This window comes from Plectropomus leopardus, chromosome 3 (genome assembly GCF_026936395.1).
Source record: "Plectropomus leopardus strain MGB_pleo_1.0 chromosome 3, ASM2693639v1, whole genome shotgun sequence".
Lineage (NCBI taxonomy): Eukaryota > Metazoa > Chordata > Actinopteri > Perciformes > Serranidae > Plectropomus > Plectropomus leopardus.
The window spans coordinates 39,500,813-39,522,264 of NC_142178.1; the positions used below are offsets into that span (position 1 = coordinate 39,500,813).

The following is a 21,452-nucleotide window of genomic DNA, read 5'->3' on the forward strand; positions in this document are numbered from 1 at the left end:
TCCACTAGAAATGGAGAAGTCATGTACCTGTGAACAGGAAGAGTTTTGAAGTGATGTATTTGCTTATCCTGGAGAGTTTTGAAGTGATGTGCCTGTTAGACCTGGAAGGTTTTGAAATGAACATGGAGAGTTTTGCAGTGATGTACCTGTTAGACCTGGGGAGTTTTGAGGTTATGTACATGTTAATCCTGGAAAGTTTTGCAGTGATGTACCTGTTAGACCTGGGAAGTTTTTAGGTTATGTACATGTTTATGCTGGGAATTTTTTAAGTGATGTTTTTGTTAATCCTGGAGAGTTTTGAAGTGATGTACCTGTTAATCCTGGAAAGTTTTGAAGTGATGTACATGTTTATCTTGGAGCATTTTGCAGTGATGTACCTGTTAATCCTGGAAAGTTTTGAAGTGATGTACATGTTTATCTTGCAGCGTTTTGCAGTGATGTACCTGCTAATCCTGGAAAGTTTTGGAGGAAGCGGCGGGGAGCGGACCTGCTGCCACAGCGGTGCATGCTGGGTGACATTGAGGCAGGGTAGCAGCAGCAGCAGCCGGCTGACTCAACCTTCAGTTTCGGCTCCACTTTGCGCCGTCCTGCGCTCCTCCGCCGGCTCCGCCTGACACCGACCGGAGGGCGCTGTCCCCACCTGAGACATGGACATCAGCGGACAACATTTCACGGTTAGCTCACGTGTTTCTTTTTCGGTAACTAAGACACCGAGCCGGATGATGAGGCTAAAGCTAAAGCTAGCTGGGGGAAGATGCTTGTTGTTGATGTTCGCTAGCTGCGCAGTTAGCACAGGTACTTCTCACTTACTTCTACCTCATCATTCGCGACCTTTTATAAACCGGATCTGATCTCGTTTAACAGCATAAATAGATCAAAGTGGCGACAAAATAATAAAACCTTAACTTCCGCGATCGGATATAAATTAGATGTTATTTTCGGTTTCTCTACACATGCTAACGGGAGCTAAGCTAAGTTAGCTCCCGTGCCGCCCCGTCTCAGCGAAGTGTCTCGGCCTTGTAGTTTAATTAGACGCCTTCCAGTCAAAGCTAGCTGGTAGCTCCTCGTCAGATTAATCCCAGTCTACTCGTTTTTTGAGTCTACACGACTCCGATCAGCTGACAGCTTTCCACGGAGCTAACGATAGCCTGCTAGCATGCTAAGCTAGCTGCCAGCCGATGTTAGCATCGTTAGCCTGCTAGCTTCAGCTAAACGTCAGACAAGTGAGGAAAAATGTGTCAAACTTGACTAACTCGAGAAAATGCTTAAAACAGCTGATCTTTGGCGAGTGCATCACCAAACAGACGGCTGTTAAAAGATGAAAACATTGTCATAAAGGCGACAGCTCGTCTAACAGATAATAAATCAACTTTATCCTGAAGCTCCAAACAGCTGCTTTCAGCAAACAGCAAAAGTTAAAGTGCTGCGTTCAAAATATCAGACAAACGCCAAAGTCTGAAAATCTAAATATACTTATGGTAACAGGACTCATCATGCAGAAAACATTTTCATTTGAGATCATTTATGTATTTTTTATTTCAGATAATGACTGTAATGTTGCAGCTGGTAAAGTTGGAGGTAAATGAAATATTATTTGAGGGATGATGGTATTAGATTGTTTTTGCTGATATCAGATATGGTGATATATGACAACTCATTTGGCTGATAACTGATATTGATATATCCACCTCACTTTGGTGATCATCAGGTCTCTTCAGTAAAATTCAAATATTATACATACTCTTATTGTGATGGCCCACCTGCAGATGGAGACATGAAAAATAAAGCTTTTAAATGTAAAATTCGTCATATAAAACTCGGCTAACTCGAGATATTGCTTATTACAGATGATCTGGTGACAGCTCCTCTTATAGATACACATAAACACATAGATATATGTAGATATAGATAACATATTGAGTTTGACAAATAAACCTTATGTCGAAGGTTTAAACAGCTGCTTTCACGAAATACTTGTTCACTGAAGATATAAATTTAATCTATTTGCTCTCGTGATTGTGACTAGCGTAAGATTATTTTAATCAAAACAGATCATTTTGAGCCTCTTGTGATATAGTTTAACATTTCCAATCTGGCAACACTGGCACGATATTTGATTTTTATTTTTGCTGATATCAGATGTGGTGATATATGACTCATTTGGCCAATAACGGGTATTGATACATCCACCAATTTTAGTGATCATCAGGTCTCTTCTTCAGGAGAATGAACATGATATTATGCATACTTTTATTGTGACAATCTCTTATTGTGACACATTCTTATATTAAACATCAACGGCCCTCCAAAGTCGTAATTTCGAGTGGGAAATTGGGAAATTTCAGTGCTACCGGAGTTGTTGAGTTGTGACGTTTGCGTGACGTTTCAGAGCAGCAGAAATGGCGGAAAGCTTGGAAACTGTGTGACAGTAAAAAATTATATATTTGGGTATTTTGTTCTTAGTAGCTCTCATTTATTTAAGTAGTTATATGTTAGAATCTGCGTCTATTAGCTGCAGCAAACAATCAAACTTTGCAGAAACGTGGCGGCAAAAGTCAATGTTTGGTCAATGGTAAGAAACTTTATTATTAATTCACGTATTAAATATCAATTTGTATACTATGGTATTAACGTTAACTGCTGTCCATGTAGAGCAACCTAGAATAAATATAAAAATATATAATATAATATATAAACAATGGCGGCATCACTTCTTGCTGTCAGACACCTTTCACATGTATTTAAACCTTTGAACTTGGAATAAATAGTTTTCTTTCAATAACATGGGAAAAAGGCAATAACCGGCTTAGTAAGAAATGTTCAAGAGACTGAAAGAAATATGTGCATTTAGAAAATAAATTTTTAAAAAGTTAGGGCAAGTGTCTTGGTATAATCGTTGTAATCACAGATTTAAAATAATGTTAAAAAATTATATTTAGCTCTTTTTTTAAGGTAATTTCCCTTTTTTAATCTTCCTAATAATAATTTCTAAAAAAATTTTTTTTTAAAAAACAAAAAATTTTGAGGTAAATTTCTAGTATTAATTTTAGGGTCACTTTCGCTTTAGTTGTCTATGTTTTTGACAGAAATCCAGCCGGTTTGCTCAGATTTCAAAGGGTTAATGTAAACAGATCACAGCTTATTTTCCTCATAAAGCAGAAACTGGCAAAACTTTTGTTTTATTCCTCTGTAACGTCACTCTGCCTGCAGACACGCAGGGCCAGAAAGACGAGTTAACGACAGTCAGCGCGGCATGGGCGTCAGCGTACCTGCTCACAGGTATTCAGGGAGATAACGCCAACAAAGCAAATACACGTTTCAGACGCCGCCCACTGCTGCGGCTGCTACACGAGAAAGCAAACACACTTTCCTTTTTCCAGTCACAAGTCAGAGTAATGCGAAACTGCAGCATGTGCCTGCAGTGCAATCATACTTTTTAAATTTAGAAAGTTTTGGCTCGACAGAGTCATAATTTCGTAATAAATTCTTCGTAATGTTCCTGACAGAAATGTGGAATTTGGCATAAACTCAGTAGTGAATATTTTTAAACTAATCTCATGATTACTTCAAACATTGAATAAATATTTCAACAGTAAAATATTTGAAAGTGGCCATAAGTAGCATTGCATTTTCCAAAACACAAAGATTTTCACTTTACAGTGATTATGAGACAGAAAAGTTTGTGCTTCACATAAATGATTAACTGATAATCGATTAGTTAATGATCTCTGGCTCACACAGGGTTATAATTTCGTGATAAATTCTTAGGAACGTTCCTGAAAAGGTGTGGATTTTGGCATATGTATAATACGGCTGCAACTAGTGAATATTTTAAAGTAATTTCTTGATTATTTTAAATAATCAATAAACATTTCAACTAAAAATGTTTTTAAAAATGCCCAAAAGTAGTACTGCATTTATGAAACCCAAATATATACACTTTGTAGTGATTTTGAGGCACAGAAAAGCTGCTGTGATAATTGTGCGTGCAGTAAATGATTAATTGACCATTAATTAGTGACTGATTAGTTTTTTAGTGTTGACTTAATGATGGAATTCATCCACAGGAAAGAGTTCACTTCAACATGTGTAAACAGCAACGTTTCTAATAAGAAATTGATGATCAAGTATTTATTTCAAGGATGTTCCTCTAAAAACTATATTTTAAAAAGCTTCTTAAATGAACTGAACACAAGATTAAACTGACTCTGGTGATTAATTTCATTTCAATTCACAGAATTTAACTGCAGTAAAATTTAAAAAATACTTAATTTTTTAATTTCTTGTTTTATTATCTGTGCACCTCCCTATGAGTCGAGTCCTTGATAAAGTTTTGAATTCTCTTGAATAAAAAACCATGCCATGTTTTTTTGCAGTATAGTCATTGATCCTCAAAGACTCTTTTCTTGCTTGTAAAATAAATACTTTTTTTTTTCGGATAAAGACAAAGAAAGAGAAAAAACTGCTCCTGAGGGTTGTTGTGCACACAGAAAAACAGAGTGTGCACAAAGATAAGGCCTCTGGAGCTCATCCAGGAAGGAAAAACTTTACAAGGACACATTCACAAGCTCGGCTCGAGGAAGTGATGATAACATCCGTGTTTCGGGGTCGGATGAGGACGTTTCGGCTCAGCGAGGAGGGAGACACTCGCCGATATAAAGACAGAATAAAGTCAAGATTTCCGTATGTCGAGGTAATGTTTAAAGACTCGGTGTTTTCGCCGTCGCCCAGAGGTTTTTCATTAGTTCAGCGTAAACGTCCCATGAATCGAAGAGTTAATAAGTCGAACTTGTCGGGTCAGACGCTTCACTGATGTGAGTTGTTTTAGTTGATTCAGAGCGCCGTCTGTCTCACTTCATACATCACGGCGCTGGTTTCTCATTAACGCTTTATTACTGTCAGTTTGACGCCAATCTGTCCTCTTTTAGTGCTTCACTAATTCGGTTTGTGCTTCGACTCGAACCGCACGCCACGCGGATCGGTGCTGGAGCGCCGCGGAGAGCCGCTCTGATTTATGCTGCTGTGCATGAAGCCAGAGCGGGCCCGAAACACAGTTTTATTCCTGCTGTGACACATTACTCAGAGTCTCACGGTCACAGAGAAAGCTGTGAATTTCACAGTGGAATTAGGAGAAAATTTGGGGAAAGTCACTGAATTATTGACCCTTTGAAACCTGAGCACACTGGCCTGATTTCTTTCAGAAATGGGAAGGAGGCAATAAGCAGCTTATAAGAAGACATGACTCAAAAAAATAGTATAAATGACAATACATTTCCTGAAATGTATACAAAAAGGTAAGCAAAAAAACAAAAACAAATAAAGACATGACCTGAAAAAAAGTGCTTAAAAATAATAGTTGTGCAACAGAATTTTAAATATTTAATTATGATTATTAGAAATAAAGTTTTCAACACTTTTCTCTTGGCTGCTTTGCTCAGCCTGTTGCCACCGTGGCCTGGCCTCGGACAAGCGGACAACAATGGATGGATAAATGTAACATAACAGTGAATTTATTAAAAAGGAAAAAAAATGCATTAAAAAAAAGTTTTTGCAATTTTTATACTTTTTTTAAAAAAAAATGTGATATTTAAAGAAAACTATAAAAATGTCGGCATTTTCTTTTGGGTGATTTATATAGAAAATGTATTAAAAAACTGTGGTATATTTGTAATTTTTATATTGATTTTTTTTTCGATTTTTGAATGAAAAATGACTTTCATACAGAAAATGGTGACATGTTTTCTTGATGTTTGGTGTTTTTTTTTCCCTTAAAAATTCTTTGGCAATGCGTTTTTTCTGTAAAATGTTTTTTGCAATTTTTATGGAAAACTTAAAATTTGGGACTATTTTTTTTTTTATTGTTGAAGTTCTGAAAGACATGTTTTTTTTAAAACATTTATTACAGCCAGAAACTGTAAAAACAGAAATTATTGGATTTTCAAATTTCCGAAGGTCCTTGAACACATCATGTAGGACGCTGAATTTCTGTCTGAACAGAGTCTGAATCGAATGTTTGAAAAACGCCGGGCAAGAAAAAATATTTGGGGGGGGTCCTTGAAAAGTCATGGAAAAGTTTTTAAAGTTTTGTCCATGAAAGTGTGTGGGACCCTGAACTTGTCTCTGATGATGTCTCTCGTCTCTGTCTCAGGTGTAGCCAGGAGGATTCGTTGACTGAGAGAATCATGGAGCCAGATGTGATCCGCATGTTCTCGTCCTCGCCGCCCCCGATGGAGGACGGCACAGAGGAAGAGGACAACGAGTTTGGAGACTTCGGCACCTTCTCCGGCGTCCCGAACAGCATCAGCTTCACGGAATTCGACACCCCGACCACTTTTAACCAGACCCAAGCTCTGACCGCCACCTCCCCGCCGGAGCTCCTCGGCACCAGAGGGGTGATGGGATTCAGCTCCTCTAACGGCACCCACGCCCCCAAAGACGAGCTGTCCAAGGCTAATGGCGTTGTGCCAGCGGGCCACCTGGGCGGCGGTCCCTCGGAGAGAACTGAGGTGAAAAAAGTCCTCCCCGGCTCTCTGGATTTATCAGGGAGCGACACAGCTGGCGGCGAGCCCGCCAACTGTAACGGCGGAGGCACAGAGGTGCTAACAAACGGGTTTGCAACCTTTGACCTTCAGGGAAGCCCTTCCTCGCAGAATTCTGTCCACGCTCACATAAAAGGAACGTCCACTGAGGACACGGGCAGCGTCCCCGCCGGCAGCCCCGAGGACGATTTTGCAGACTTTGCTGCTTTTTCCCATGCTGAAGGACACCTCGGCCAGACGGCGCACGAGGACTCGGACAATCCTGTGGCAGGCAGCCGGCCGGCAGAGGCCGCCCGCCGCCAGGAGCACTGTAACATAGAGCAGGGAACGACTTCAGAGGACACTGTCAGGGACACAAACAGAACTGGACCCAGCTCTGATTCCATATCTGTCCCCGCTGAGGCCCCGGGCGGCTCGTGGAACACGGACCGGGGCCCTCAGGCGGACCGGGGCCCTCACGCGGACCGGGGCCCTCAGGCGGACCGGGGCCCTCACGCGGAGGCCGACTCTCAAAGGGACGTAGCCTTTGCACAGGACGACTCGGCCGCAGAGGCCGTTTGCACTAACAGACCCGTCTCTCTGAACGGGGTGGATGTAGCCGATAGGGACGATTCCAAAGACGCGGCGGGCTGCAGTGAAAGTGACCTCTCGCCTGACGCAGTGGCGGACGGCGAGGCGGGACATTTGGACGGGAAGGGCTCTGGTAATGAGACAGAGACAGAAACGGAGACGGAGACGTCGTTTGGGCGGCCGCTGTCCACAGACGCTCTGGAGGAGTTTGGTGACATGAGCACCACGGGCTCCGTGCCCTCTCCGCCCCTTCAAGGGGAGACCGCCACGCCCGCCGACCACAGCCAGCTGGCAGAGGACGATGAGGACGAGGACTTTGGGGATTTTGGAGACGCTGGCTCGTTCAGCGGTCCGGGCTTCACCGACTTTGACCAGCTGGATGTCCAGCAGGAGCGGAGCAGGTCGGACAGCCCCGCTGCTGCACAGGAAGCTACAGACGCCAAGGACGACGACGACTTTGGCGACTTTAACTCCCCCAAATTTCACAGCGGTGGAAACGAGGGCGAGGAGGGAGGAAAGTTTGCGGACTTCCCCGTCAGCGACAGTTTTGGGAATTTCAGCTCGGCTGCTGAGGGCGCAGACGGCGAGGCGGATGCAGGGTGGAGCGCTTTCGGGGAGCAGCAGCAGGCGGAGGAGGGGGAGTCCTGGGCGGCGTTCAGCACGGAGCCGAGCGTCGCTCCTCCCGCTGAGAGCAGAGAGGAGGAGGAGGAGCAGGAGGAGGAGCAGGAGTGGCATGAAAGCGAACCCGCAGTCAGCGAGCAAACCAGCAGCACAGACAGACAGTCGGTAAGAAGTGTGGGGTAAACTGGTCAGACTGGGAGACGAGTTCTTCATCCGTGAATCCATAACTTTATTAGTTCATGTTTACGGCACAAAACCAGATTGGAGACGGCGCTTCATGAAAGACCCCGAGCGAGAAAACACACAGATCAGCCCGTCGAGGTCATTTATAGAGCCGACGTCTGTTTCAGGGTTCCTGCAGGTCCTCGAACTGTCATTCATTCATCTCAAAAGATCTTAACCCTTTGAGACCTGAACAAACTGCCGTCATTTTTTTCAAAAACATGGGAAGAAGAAAAAGTGCGTAAAAAGTGATGAATCTGTAACATAATTATAAACATGTAATTGATTATTAGCTCTGTAGTTTTTCCGAGCTTTTTTCCTTTTATCCCCAGACATTTTCTCCAACGTTTTAAAAATAATTTTCTAAATCTACTAATTTTTTGCAATTTGTTGCACATTCTTACCAAGTTGCTCTTCCCCTTTTTTCCCATGTTTTTGAAAGAAATTGAACTTCTGTAGTCTGAACTCAAACATTTAAAAACTTATGAAAGCTGTCTGAAAGCAGCACATTAAAAGTGATGTTACTCCAGGTTTTAAAGGGTTAACTGGTATTAAAATGTCCCAGATGCAGCGTGCGTGGGGATGACATGCAGCAAAGGGCCGAGGTCGGAATCGAACTTGCGTCCGCTGTCCGACTGAGCGCCCTGAACCATCAAAACGATCATTTCTGTTTTCACAGAAATGATCGTTTTGATGGTTTTGTTTGTGGCTGCGGTGTATGGTGTCATTTCTGGTGATTTTTAAAGAAAACAAGCCAAACCTGTGAGCCGGGACAGACTGATCCCTCTAAAAATCACCCCCCCAAAAAAAAGCCGAGGTTGGAATCGAACCCGCGGACGCTGCGGCAAGGACTTAATGAGAGCCAGCTCTGTAAAATGAGCCACTGGGCGCCCCGTAGGAGGTTTTTCTTTAGTAGAAAGTAGTTAAGATAAAATACAACCTGCTTTTTTAACAGCCGCAAAAGCTCAGTGACAGTAAAACACACACACACACACACACACACACACACACACACACACACACACACACAGAGTTCACTCTGACAGTCCGTCTGTGACATTAACACACCGTGTTACACAAACCAGAAGAGGAAGTTATTTTAGAAAGATCTCATTTAAATCTGGTGTCACTCTAACCTCCGCTGTGTAAACATTAAATATTAAATATTAACCCATCGTGAGAGAGTCACCTCTGATGTGGTGACGTGGAGCAGACTCAACATTTTCATTTACTTATTTGATGTAACCTTTATTTAACCTTTATTTTAACAGTCCCGGTGAGGTTCAGGATCTGGTTTCCGGGGGAGTCCGGGCCAAACGGCAGCACGCAGATTTTACGAGTAAAAACACAACAGCAACATTTAAAACAAACAGCGACTTCGCCAACAGGAAACACAGATCCGAAGGTGACAGGCGTCCTGAGGGCGAGGTGTGTGTGTTGGTGTGTGTGTGTTGGTGTGTGATGCACTGACGTTTACTCAGAGAAACTCCTGCAGGCGTCGCTCTCAGGAAGTGACCTGCTCAGGTATCTGAACTACATACACGCAGACTTCTGACAGCCGGGTGTGGCGAGGACAGAGCCGCACCCGGCTGTCGGATCCTCGAATGATTCATTCTTTTTCAACAACGTAGCTCTGTTTGTAAGCTGGAGTGAGTCCAAAATACACGGCCATAACGGCATTCAAGTACTAGTGTCGTCTGACGTCCCCGTGTCTCAGCTGACGCGCCACACTGATGACGAATCAGCTCAGACGCTCTGCGCCTGCTGAAACGTCACGGGCGTCTGCATTCGTCATTCAAAACGGGAAACCAGAAGACCGCCAGTTAGCACATCAACAACTCAGTGCTGAAAGAACAAAATTTCCAGTGAACAACAACACAAACCAGCAATAAGCTGTTTGTTTACATTATTCGCCGCCGATGAGCCACCGAGGGCTGATGGTGGTGGACACGCTGAGGCAGCGAGGGCGGCGGTTTGGTGTGTCAGGGCCAAAATACAGCACACGGCGCAGTCGGGCGTCTGCGTAGGAATACTGAAGTTAAACGGTTGAGAACGTGCGGCGCCAAAGTAAAAGGCTGTCTGACGGCGAGATAAAACGGGGAAAACACTAAATCTAGCATCCACTCAGACTGATACTGATTTTTTCTAATGTTTTTAGGTTGGCCTTTTTTAAAGTCACTAAAATCTGCTTTGATAAACTCATCCTTGTCCTGCTTTTACTGAACGTTTTTATTTATTCTGTTTTACCGACTTTGTTTTTGTCTCTGTTAAGCGTCTTGTGGTATTTTGAAAAGCGCTCTATAATAAAATGTATTATTATTATTATTATTAAGTCCTGGATACCGCAGTGTGATGCTGAACTTTGGGATACGATCTCCGTCTGTTTGGCACAGCGACCGCCAGCTGCTGCGTGTAACACGCTGACTAAACACGAGTATGTCAGACTGTCCCTTTAAGGCCGGATGAGAGCAGCTTGTTCATGAAGCTGTGAGAGAAAAGTTTCCTCGTTTGTAAAAAGGCTCTTTGATAAAGTTACCAAACAAATTCAAACTGTTTTTTTTTTTGTTTTTTTAAATCACTTCCTCTAAAATCGAGTGTGTGACGAGAGCTCTGCTGCTGTGCTCCCTGCAGGCGACGCTGGCGAGCCGCCTGGAGAAGCTGTTTCAGGGCAGCTTCCCTCAGACCGCCGTCCCCTCAGTGGAGGACGAGGTGGCGTCCCTGAGGATCCTGCTGGGACCCCCGGAGGACAAACCACAGCCAGGAGGCGAGGAGGAAGAGGAGGAGGAGGAGGAGAGGCCGCCATGCAACAGGTGAGAGTGAGCCTCCTCGGTGGGACGCAAAAACATTTCGGCATCGTTTTTTTCATGTGCGTTTGTCTAATCTGTTGGAGTTTTTTAGTTTTTCGTTCTTTTATGAGCCGTATCGTTTGAGAAGCAGCGAGCTCCTCACTTCATTCACAAATGCTTTGGACAGCCCTGTTTTATCTGAACAGTTGTGTCTTCTGTTTGTCTCTCGTGTCCGTCCGTACCTTGTCTTTGACTGTGCCGCGTCTCATTGGTCGCTGCAGGTCTGTGCACGGCGGCGGCGGCGTGTGGACGCAGCTTCAGGACATCAACGAGGCGTTGGGCCTCAGGTACCAGTGGGGGGGCTCCTACTGCAACAAAGCACTTCTCTGCAGCCTCGGCATCGACACCCGCAACATTGTAAGTCCCCCAACTGCTCGCTGGGTAATTACTGAGACAGACGAGGAGAGAGACGTAAAAACATCAGAGCGTGCGGACGCGGGTCGCTGATATTAAATAGGACAGCTTGAGAACGATTATTCTGCAGAGATAACCTCCTGATCTGCAGAAAGAGTATTTTTAGAAGCGATTTAATGACGCTTTGAGTAATCTGTGACCTTTATTAACCTCTGCTGGCAGCCGTGAGACTTTTTAGAGGTTTTTATTATTTTTTTATTTTAAACATGAGCTTCAGAGCAGGAAAGTGTGTGAAGTTTCTAACCTGCTGCTGTAAATGTGTGCAGCTGTTCACGGGGCAGAAGAAGCAGCCGGTCATCGTGCCGATGTACGCCGCCAGCCTGGTGAGTCGTCCGCCTGCTTCACCAAAAACAGGAAACAGACATTCACTCGGCACTTCACGTGATCACATTTTTATATGTTCTTCACGAACAGGAAGGACTGATGTCGGCTCAAAAATTAACTCTGAAGAAAGAAAATCATATAAGTGTGTAAGATTTTTATAGCCTGATTTTAAAAAGAACAGTTAGTGTAAAAAAAATAAAAATAAAATAATAATAATAAAAAAAAATAAGGTAATAATGCCGCTTTAATATCACACACTCACACCGCTCTGCACACTGAATGTTCCAAAATCAGGTTATGAAAAATATACATTAGTGATTTGTTACTTTTATTGAGTTCATTTTTTTAACCAACATCAGTCCTGATCATAAATATCAAATATAAACATTAATTTTCAGATTTTTAACCCTTCAAATGCCAGGTTTTTGTCATGATACCACTATGTTTTTATATGAAACAAAAACAAAAGAATAAAAATAATTATTTTAAATATACTACATGCAAAGTAGATTTTTTTTTTAAATGATGACAGTCTGGGATCTGTCAGTGTGTGAGTGTAGCTGCTGACAGTCTGGGATATGTCAGTGTGTGAGTGTAGCTGCTGACAGTCTGGGATATGTCAGTGTGTGAGTGTAGCTGCTGACAGTCTGGGATCTGTCAGTGTGTGAGTGTAGCTGCTGACAGTCTGGGATATGTCAGTGATCAGCAGCTACATTGACTGTGACAGGTCACCTAGTGGAAATAGCATGTATTTCCTCCAGATGCCAAATATGGTCAAAATGACCTCATCAGGTGGAAAATAGTCAAAATGACAAATTCAGAGTCAAAAGCCCAGAATGACACCCAGAAATAATACAAGTCCTGTTTTTCTGCTCTGATGGCTGTGGGATCAAAAATGTCAGTTTGAATGGGTTTCAATGGAGCATTTTTGGACCTGAACAGTCTGAATGTAACTATTTAGTTTCCACAGTGTATTTTAGACTTATTGTAGGAGCTGAGCTGCAAATTCACTGATTACACTCAGATACACAATCTGGACTACATTTATCACACATGCATCAACACACACACAGTTATCACAACAGGACGAAGAAAAGAGACTAAAATGCAGCAAACGGTCCCTAAACGTGACTGTCGACACAAACCGCAAACATAAGAGCTCGTTTCAGTTCTGTTCTGATGTAAATATTGTAGATATTTGATTTAGTCGTCAGCCTGACATGTGATGTGTGGTGTGTGATATGTGTGTGTGTGTGTGTGTGTGTGTGTGTGTGTGTGTGTGTGTGTGTGTGTTGTGTTCAGGGGATGCTGGAACCAACCAAAGAGCCCGTGAAGCCCGTCTCGGCAGCAGAGATGATCGCTTCGATAGCGCAGGCGCTTCCAGCGGCTCCAGAGAGCAGCTCCGGTCCGGTAAATATTGTTCAAAGGAGACAACCTGCAGAAATGATTAAAAAAAGGAACTTCTCAGGAAAGTTTCTGCCAATCGTCATTTAAAATATAAACGTTCTCAATGTGCAAATATTCAAGGAGGAAACTTTAGAATTTTTTATCGTAGTATAAACAGACATTATTCATTAATTTGCCAAAAAAAAAAAAATTAAAAATGCATACAACTTAAAGTGTGCCATGTGGTGAGCTGGCCGACAAGTTAACTAATAAAAAAGGTACTTTGAAAACTCGAGCCAACAATTGAGGAATTTGGCAAGAAGTGCCCAAAAAATGTAGGAAATTAATAAAAGGTGATTACTCAAAATCTGTCTTTTAAAAAAAGGGGAGAAATGTCCAGAAAACTGTATTTATGATTTTATTTTTTTATTAAAAAATCACACTACAAGAAAAATATACATTATTGATTTTAATATATTTTATTGCACTTATTTCAGGTTATTTTAATATGTTTTCATTTGTTTTTCTTACTTGTTTTTTTGCTTAATTTCTACGTTTTTTGTGCTAATTTTTAGCCCATTTCTTAAATCGCTCATGGCCTCCTGTCATGTTTTGGGAGCCTATAAGCATACAAAGCATACAATTGAATAAACTGTTATGTAAAAACAGGTCTATATTGTGTATTCACATTGTGTAAAAATCCTGTAAAAAATTAACAAACAGAAAAAAAGTAAAATGAATACAAAATGTAGCCATTTACGCTGGACGCCCGCCCTGAAGCCAAAAAGACCCAAAAACATAACATATAGCTAATATTGCTTTTTATGTGTATTGTTACCCAAATAACCCCAAAAAACTTATATTGAAACTGCATCTAAACCCAAAACACAAGATTTACAAGATTAACTAATATTAGAAAATTTACAAAAATATTCTGGAAATCTGCAGACAGTTTTCAGCCTCGTCGTGCTGCTCTGTATTTCTGTTATATACATATATACGTGTGTGTGTGTGTGTGTGTGTGTGTGTGTGTGTGTGTGAGAGACACCGTGTGACCTCCTCCCTCTCCTCCAGCAGGAGGCGCTCCCACCCGTCCAGTTCGACTGGAGCAGCAGTGGCCTTACCAACCCTCTGGACGGTAGGTGACCGGCCGCCCTGAACGCGTCCCGCTCGCTCTCGTCTTTGTTTCTCACTTTTCTGACCCTCGTTAACCCCGTAGTGTTTCCTCAAAGTCATCCGCCACGCCCACTGACTCGCAGCCGATCAGACGTCGGGAGGAGAAACAAACGTGCGGCCGCTGATGTTTTCACGTCCTGACTGAGCGTGGAGGCGTCTGATTATTAACCGTTTTTTAGATGCATTTTAAAAAAAAAAAAAATCCACACAAAACGTAAAGGACGGTCGGAAATGTGAAAAAAAAGTCAGTGTTTGCCGTTTCCGGCTGTGAGAGACGGTGACATTTTTGGTGATTTTTAAAGGAAACAAGTCAAGCCTGCAGCTGGAGGGGACGCCGTCTCTAAAAATCACCAACAACCTCAAATAAATAAAAACAATCTTTGTCTTTGAAAATATCAAACTTTTTTAAGAATAAAAAGAGGCCAAAAACTATTACAGAAAACACGTTTTCTTTAAAATTGGCAGTAAAATAAATCTAACACGATGCTTTGTTTAATTGTTTCTTTTTGTGCAGCATTTTGTAACCGAGGTTCAAAAAAGCTGCTTTATAAATAAAGTTTTACTGCCATTAAATGCTATTTAAAGAAAACATGCTTTCCAAACCCAAATTTTAAAGAAAAGGTTGGCTTTTTTTTTACTTTTAATATTGCCAAAACTCTTTAAAAATCGCCAAAAAAAAAGAAAAAGAAAGAAATTGCCAAAAACAAAAGGTAATTTTTTCTTTTAAAATTGCCAACATTTTATAAAGAAAAAAAAGTCGAAGTATTTTCTTTTAAAATCGGCAAAAATCTTTATAGAAAAGAAACTATGCAGTTGTATTTTATCTTTGCATTTTAATTTTGAGGGTTAATGAAACTAAGACGTGTGTTTTCGTCGGCTGCAGTCAGTTGATGTTTCGGTGGATTTTTCCTTTAAAGCTCCGAGTTCAAACATCATTTCTGCTCTGCATGAAGACTTTTGTCACTGAACCAGTCAACGTTCAGCGTCTCTCTGATCACTGACGCTGCTGCATGTCTCTGGTCTCTGTCTCTCTGTCCGTCTCTGTCTGTCTGTGTCTGTTAACCCCGGCCGTCCTCCGGCTCTGCAGCCAGCGGAGGCTCGTCTCTGTTAAACCTGGATTTCTTTGGTCCTGTGGAGGATTCAGGCTCCACCAGCTCACCCTCCATCCCAGGTCAGCTGCTGCTCCTCCTGCTCCTCCTGCTCCTCCTGCTCCTCCTCTTCTTCTCTTTATTAACCTCCTGTCTCTGCTTCTGGCTCCTAACACTCGTCTGTGGGAGGACACAGGACAGATGTCTCATACTGAGCGTGTGGAGCAGCCGGGCTTAAATCACATCAAAAGTTAGATTTGATTTATTGTCAAGCAGGTTTTTATATTCAAACATTTTCCCCGATGTTTCGGTGCTTTACAGCACAAAGAGAAAAGAAACAACTACTACAAAGTTAAGAAATAAGTAGAAATAAATTAAATTATAAGAAATATATCAAAAGGTGTGTGAAAACAAACAAAAGAATAAAAACATTTAAAAGGGTTTTTATAAAGCAGCAAAATAAAACACACAAGCAGTGGTGTTTTCTGGGCTTCAGCCTCGAGCCTCGGACAGAAACATACAGATAGAATATATTAAATAAAATATAGTTCATAAAAATAATAATCATAGACTAAACAAATACTGAAAAAGGTGCACATATATATTTATTTTATTATTAAATATATAATTTTATTATTATTATTATTTTAAGCCTAGAAATAATTAGGCCCATAGAGAAAAGCCCCAGATCTAACAATCTGACATTTTGTTCATACTTGTACTTGATTAAAATATACTTTGCATACCACCACTGTTTAATAATAATAATAATAATAAAATACTTACATTTAACCATTTTTCCAACTCTCAACACATTTTTAATAAGTATTTATAAAGTATTCAGATCTCAATACTGATGACTAACAACAATGAGTATGACAACTATTTTTTTCTCATCACAATTTAGAGTTTATATCAAAAGTTAAAAAAAAGTATTTGAAGGGTAAATAAGGTGCCAGAGTACACAGAAAAAAAAGGTTTGTTCATATTAAAAAAAACAACAAACCGTCGGATTATATATACCGTCCATTACCTGTGTAAAAGTCACTGATTTTAATCTTAAAAATGTGTATAATGTTGGTTTTGTGTCTGAGCCGCAGTGAAACATCTCCCCTGTTTAGTTTATCAAAGGCTCCGTCTATTTACCGGAGCCGTTTCCATTTCACTTCTTTACGGGGCGGGAATGATCGCTGCAGGTCTTAGTCAAACCCTCAGGTGTTACCGGGAAAATAACGTCGTGTTAAAATTAACTTTTTAGTCACAAAAAGCGCTAAAATACAAACGAATATTATTACTTTTACCGTTGGCGGGAGAACATGGAGGTGTCTATTACCTGCGCGTGGGCCGATTCACGCCTCCGCGTCTTTAACGCCGTTAAAAACGGACAAATACACACCTCGTCGGGTGTTAACCCTTTCTTATACTACACTTCCACAACCGGCATTTATTATTTAAGAGTAAAAAGCGGCAAAGTATGAGGATTTGCGTGTTATTTATTTAACTCCGCCGACACAAATAGTTCCACAACCGGACTGTTAGCTTAAAAAAACACAAATATTCAAACTCTGACGCATCAGGCAGGTCAGCTGTTCGTCTCGTGTGAATTAATTTACATGTTTACATTTATTCTGCTAACTGTGAAATTAGAGCCTGTTAACAGTCACGTGATACCGACGAGTTAAATCATTAATTCGCAGGTTTGGATATTTTCGGATGTGATGTGAACTCACCTGGAGGTTTGCGGTGAAATATCGAGCTCCTTTAATTCCCTTCGTCCTTTTTTGGAGGTTATTGATGATATAATTCCGGTTATTTACGGAAAATTGTTCCTTTTTCGCGGTTCAAAGTCTGCGACGCTGAAGCTTCAGGTGGACTAATCACGGCTCACAGCACCTGCGCAGCGGAGTGATACATGCGGAGATAAAAGTCCCGGTGCTGCGGTTGTACAGGGATTATTTTTTCTGTTTTTAATTATACAACAGAGTAACACAAAAATAAAACAGAACAATAACAGCCAGAGTATTTTTATTTTTTTATTTCTACATGTAGTGATTGGCAGGGAAGTGTATTATTATTTATTCATTATTTTATTAATATTATTATTTACTTCAATTTTATTATAATTAATAATTATTTATTTTATTAAATTTAAAGGACTTGAGGGTGCTCCAGGAGTTACACTTCAAATCACGCTATAACCCGTCATATCTTTGTTGTTTTTATTTTAACAGAAAAATCCTTAAATTTGACTAAACGATTATTTTTATCACATTGCGTGATGTTTACGGATGTTTTTTTATGTACTTTATTTTATTTTGTAGGAGTTGATCCGGAGCTGTACGAGCTGACGACGGCCAAGCTGGACCCCGGCAGCTCCAGCAGTCGGGTCGCCGACGCCTTCGCCCGCCTGATGTCCACCATGGAGAAGACCAGCACCTCCACCAGGTCAGAGGTCACAGGGGTCACGGGGGGGTCACGTGACGTTTTGTTTTCTCTCAGAGTGCAGAAGAAGAAAACGGTTAAAACGATCATGAAAAAGGAAATCTGTTTCACAAAGCTGCACAAAACACACGGTGTGCCCAAAAGTCCGTCTGGAATTTAAAAAACCAAAGATTATTTCTGTTTTTACCGTTTGTGGTTTTGATAAATGGTGATTTTCAAGAAAAAATCAGCCAAAATATCTTTTTTGGAGCATCGCCAAAAATAAAAAAACAAAAAAAACACCTATTAGAAAAAATCCAAAATGTAGTCTTTAAAAAAAATTAATTAATTAAAAAATCGCCAAAATGTTTTCTTTAAAATTTCGACCAAAAAAGAAACAAATTTAAAAACAACCAAAAAATGTTACAGAAATAAAAAGCCATTTAAAGTTTTATTCCCCTCCCCTAAAGCCAAAATTAAAAACATTAGTCCCTCCTGAGTACCTGAGACATTATTTGACATCACTCCTCCTTTCTGCACCACTCCCTCTGCTCTCATAAATAATGAACAGTCCCTAAATTATTATTATTATTAATTAATTATTTTATTAATTTATTTTTGATGCCGTCCAATCAGACCTCAGAGTTTTCAGTGACTCAGTGTTTCATCACAGGAGGTGTGTGTGTGTGTGTGTGTGTGTGTGTGTGTGTGTGTGTGTGTGTGTGTGTGTGTGTGTGTGTGTGTGTGTGTGTGTGTGTGTGTGTGTTCAGATGTGTGTGTTTTAACACCGTGTGTGTTCGTGTGTCTCGTTGTCCGACAGGAAGCCGAGGAAGGAGGAGAATCTGAGCGACGAGGCGGCCAAAGTGATCGCCGGTCTGCCCGATCTCTCCTTCATGCAGGCCAAAGTGCTGATGTTTCCCGCCACGCTGGCCTTGCTCGGCTGCCAGGCCACGCCGGACTGAAGCCCCGCCCGTCCCGTGACATCACCCTCCCTCCCCGTGGCCCCGCCCACTGACGCCCATTTTAACAACTTCTCTTTTTTCTTGTTTTTCTCGCTGCGACTTAGTTTCCCTCTTTCCATCCTTTTTTTTTTTTTAAATTTGCGCTTTTGTTTTTCAACGTATAATTTTAAAAAAATAAAGCGAAGCATTTACGATCACAGGAAGCGTCTCGGACGCGGAGGAGGGGCGACGGCGTGCACATTTAACAGAATAGGAGATAAGTAAATGAATTTATAGAGCTGATCGTCTATAGAGGACGGCGTAGACGCGCGAGCTGTTCATATCTACAAGAATCATCGTGTATATAATCAGGGATTAAATCTTTATTTTCCTTTTTTAACTTCTGAATGATTTTTCGGATGATTTGACGTCTCTGTGGTGGGAGCGTGTTCGTGTCTGTGAAGGAAACACTGGCTGAAGCTCTTTGAATCAAACTGAAGTGGAATATATGTAAGTTTAAATTAATACATTTATAGACATATATAAGATCTATATATATATATAAATATATATTTATCGACTTGAAACCACACTGCCTGCAAAATCCAGCTGAATGTTTTGTCCCCTCGTTGTGTTGAAGGCTGAAAGTTTTTAGCTGCGGTCTGTAGATTTTTAATTTTTGATTTTTCTTTAACGCTCGCTGTCGTTTCTGTCTCATTTAAAGGCTCATTTCTGCTTTTTTTTAACCAAGACTCTTTTTTGTGTCTTCGTGACGAATGGGAACAACGATTTCTGAAACGGGTGCGCCGAGCGAGGCGAAACGTGTTGCTATAGAACCACTCGAGGTATTTTTGCACAATTTAGTCTGAAAAATAGAATTAAATATGTTTGATTAAGACTTAAATATGTTTTTGACAGTGAGTGATTTAACACGTAGAGTCATAAATCCTAATATTTCCTTTCAAATTTTACCGTATTTTTTGAGATTTGTTAGTGTTGTTAACGTGCACTGTGAACAGTCATGGAAGTTTTTAGTACGGGTCCTTGGAAAATCATGGAAAAGCTTGAAGTTTTGAACTGAACTAACAATCACGCGTAGAGCAAGAAATCGAAACACCGAATCAACGTCAAAAATAATAATAATAATAATTCCCACGAGTCACAAAAACATGAAAAAAATCAGGTCCAGGTTAAAAAAAACCAAACTTTTTAACATAAATAAACGCGCCTGCCGTCACTGTTATTTTCTTCTTTAATTTGGGAATCTTTTGTGTCGTCTGTCGTCATTTTCTGTTTTTTATTTTTATTCCAGCTGTTGTGGCCGGTGGATCAAAAACACGTTTCCTTCCTTGTGTGTGTCCTCTCTGTCTCTGTCTCTGTCTCTGTCTCTGTCTCTGTCTCTCGTTGTGTTTTTGGGGTGAAAATGGGACTTTTTTGTGTTTTTTGTTAAAACCACTGAAACGTTCTCGGCAGTGAAGGTCGACTCGCATCAGAAGGGAATTAAGGGACCAATTTCTTCCACGTGTCGGGTTTTGTTCCTCATATGAAGTGCTTTTTTCTTGTTGCGGCTCATGTTTGGTTTTTTTCGTTGTTTTTTGTTTTCGGCTCATACTACTGTCGGCCCCGTCTCCCAGGAGGATTTTGCACATTGTAAAGATGAAATGGATGTAATCATAGTTCACTGTGGCTTTAGACTGTGTACAGTTAAACTATGGACTGTAAATGTTCGGGAAAATTCCTATGGAAAAAAACTGAATCACTTGAAGAGCCTGTCAAAAGGTTATCGTGCATGCCCAGGTTCTTTTCAGACTCTAAGTGTGTAAATTTTACTTTTAGTGTACACAAGAAATTAAAATAGTTATCTTCTCTGCTTGTTTCTGTTTCTTGTGGACAGACACGTTTTTTTTTCTGTGTTCACGATAAATTAAATTTCTCTAAACTGTCCGCTGCAGTTTAAAAAAACGAGAGAAATTCTGGATGAATCGCCTGAAACCAGTTTTTGTCTTATTAAACTGAAAAAGTTATTAACTTAGGATGTTTAATTATATTATCTTATCTCTTATTATGAAGTGTAATTTTTAATTTGAATTTTATATTAAATTATCTAATAATTAAAATTTGCATTTTAATTGAATTGTAGAACTAAAAATATTATTTTTCTTTATCTTGAAATAAATTAATTTAAATGTGATTGTTACTTATTTGTAGTATTTGAACCACAAATTAAATGTTTTTTTTCTATTTTAATAATCGAACAGAATTCGTGAACAACATATACAGTATTTTTTAATTTATTTTTTGTTTCACAATACATAACTAAAAAGTGCCACTGCATAAATTATTTAAATTACTTTTCTAATGTTTAATTTTATTTAATTCTTAATTTTTGATTCATTAAAAAGGTGGAAACATTTAAAATTTGACAATAATTTCAAAACCTTCGCATGTCAATGATACATTGTAAAACTAAGGAAAAAAAATATTTAAAAAATTTAATATTTAACTTTCAAAGCTACAAGACAAATTAATGAAGCAGAATCACTACATGACAATTTTAATATTTCATAACTTATTTTTTGGTATTTTAATACATAATTTAAATAATTTTCCTGAATAAGCTTTTGAGAACTGCAGCTCCACCAAACATTTTATAGAACTTTTCAGTGTTTAATTATATTCAAATGACCAGTTTAATTATTCATTTGTATGATGCATTAAAACCTAAAAGTTAAGTTTTTAATTTATTTTAAACTCCACATTGTAAAACTCAAAAATGCATCTAAATCCATGCCATTCACTAATATTTCCTTATTCAGTCTTTAAATATTTATGTCCCAATACATTTGTATTATTTCTATCACTAATTTAACATTAAAGAGAAAATAAAATGTTTTAAAATAACAT

At 40.2% G+C, this 21,452-nt stretch overlaps 1 protein-coding gene and 1 long non-coding RNA gene across 4 annotated transcripts; one reads left to right on the plus strand and one right to left on the minus strand.

Annotated features, from left to right (window-relative positions):
* The first annotated feature begins 4,539 nt into the window (after positions 1 to 4,539).
* Positions 4,540 to 20,416, plus strand: aftpha (aftiphilin a). Of its 3 annotated transcripts, XM_088075051.1 has the most exons (10): positions 4,540 to 4,693; positions 6,149 to 7,895; positions 10,584 to 10,762; positions 11,020 to 11,155; positions 11,479 to 11,535; positions 12,839 to 12,946; positions 13,997 to 14,060; positions 15,186 to 15,269; positions 17,508 to 17,631; positions 18,428 to 20,416. In XM_088075051.1, exons 1-10 carry the CDS (start codon positions 4,686 to 4,688, stop codon positions 18,567 to 18,569), a joined length of 2,649 nt encoding a protein of 882 aa, XP_087931177.1. In that variant the 5' UTR covers positions 4,540 to 4,685; the 3' UTR covers positions 18,570 to 20,416. The 3 variants fall into 3 exon arrangements, with proteins under 3 accessions (XP_087931177.1, XP_087931178.1, XP_087931179.1); XM_088075052.1 differs by lacking the exon at positions 15,186 to 15,269; XM_088075053.1 differs by lacking the exon at positions 15,186 to 15,269 and having other exon boundaries at positions 14,000 to 14,060.
* Positions 11,050 to 17,062, minus strand: LOC148190079 (uncharacterized). Its single transcript, XR_015776094.1, has 5 exons — positions 16,917 to 17,062; positions 15,258 to 15,366; positions 12,856 to 12,971; positions 11,457 to 11,551; positions 11,050 to 11,186 (listed from the first exon to the last, which is right to left on the minus strand). It is a non-coding gene; the product is annotated as an uncharacterized LOC148190079 (long non-coding RNA).
* Positions 20,417 to 21,452: the final 1,036 nt, after the last annotated feature.

What these genes read in the sequence shown, in the direction of transcription:
- aftpha (XM_088075051.1), top strand. An exon ending in GCATCGACACCCGCAACATT is followed by an intron (nt 11,156 to 11,478) that starts GTAAGTCCCCCA and finishes AAATGTGTGCAG; the next exon opens with CTGTTCACGGGGCAGAAGAA. An exon ending in CAGCTCACCCTCCATCCCAG is followed by an intron (nt 15,270 to 17,507) that starts GTCAGCTGCTGC and finishes TTTATTTTGTAG; the next exon opens with GAGTTGATCCGGAGCTGTAC.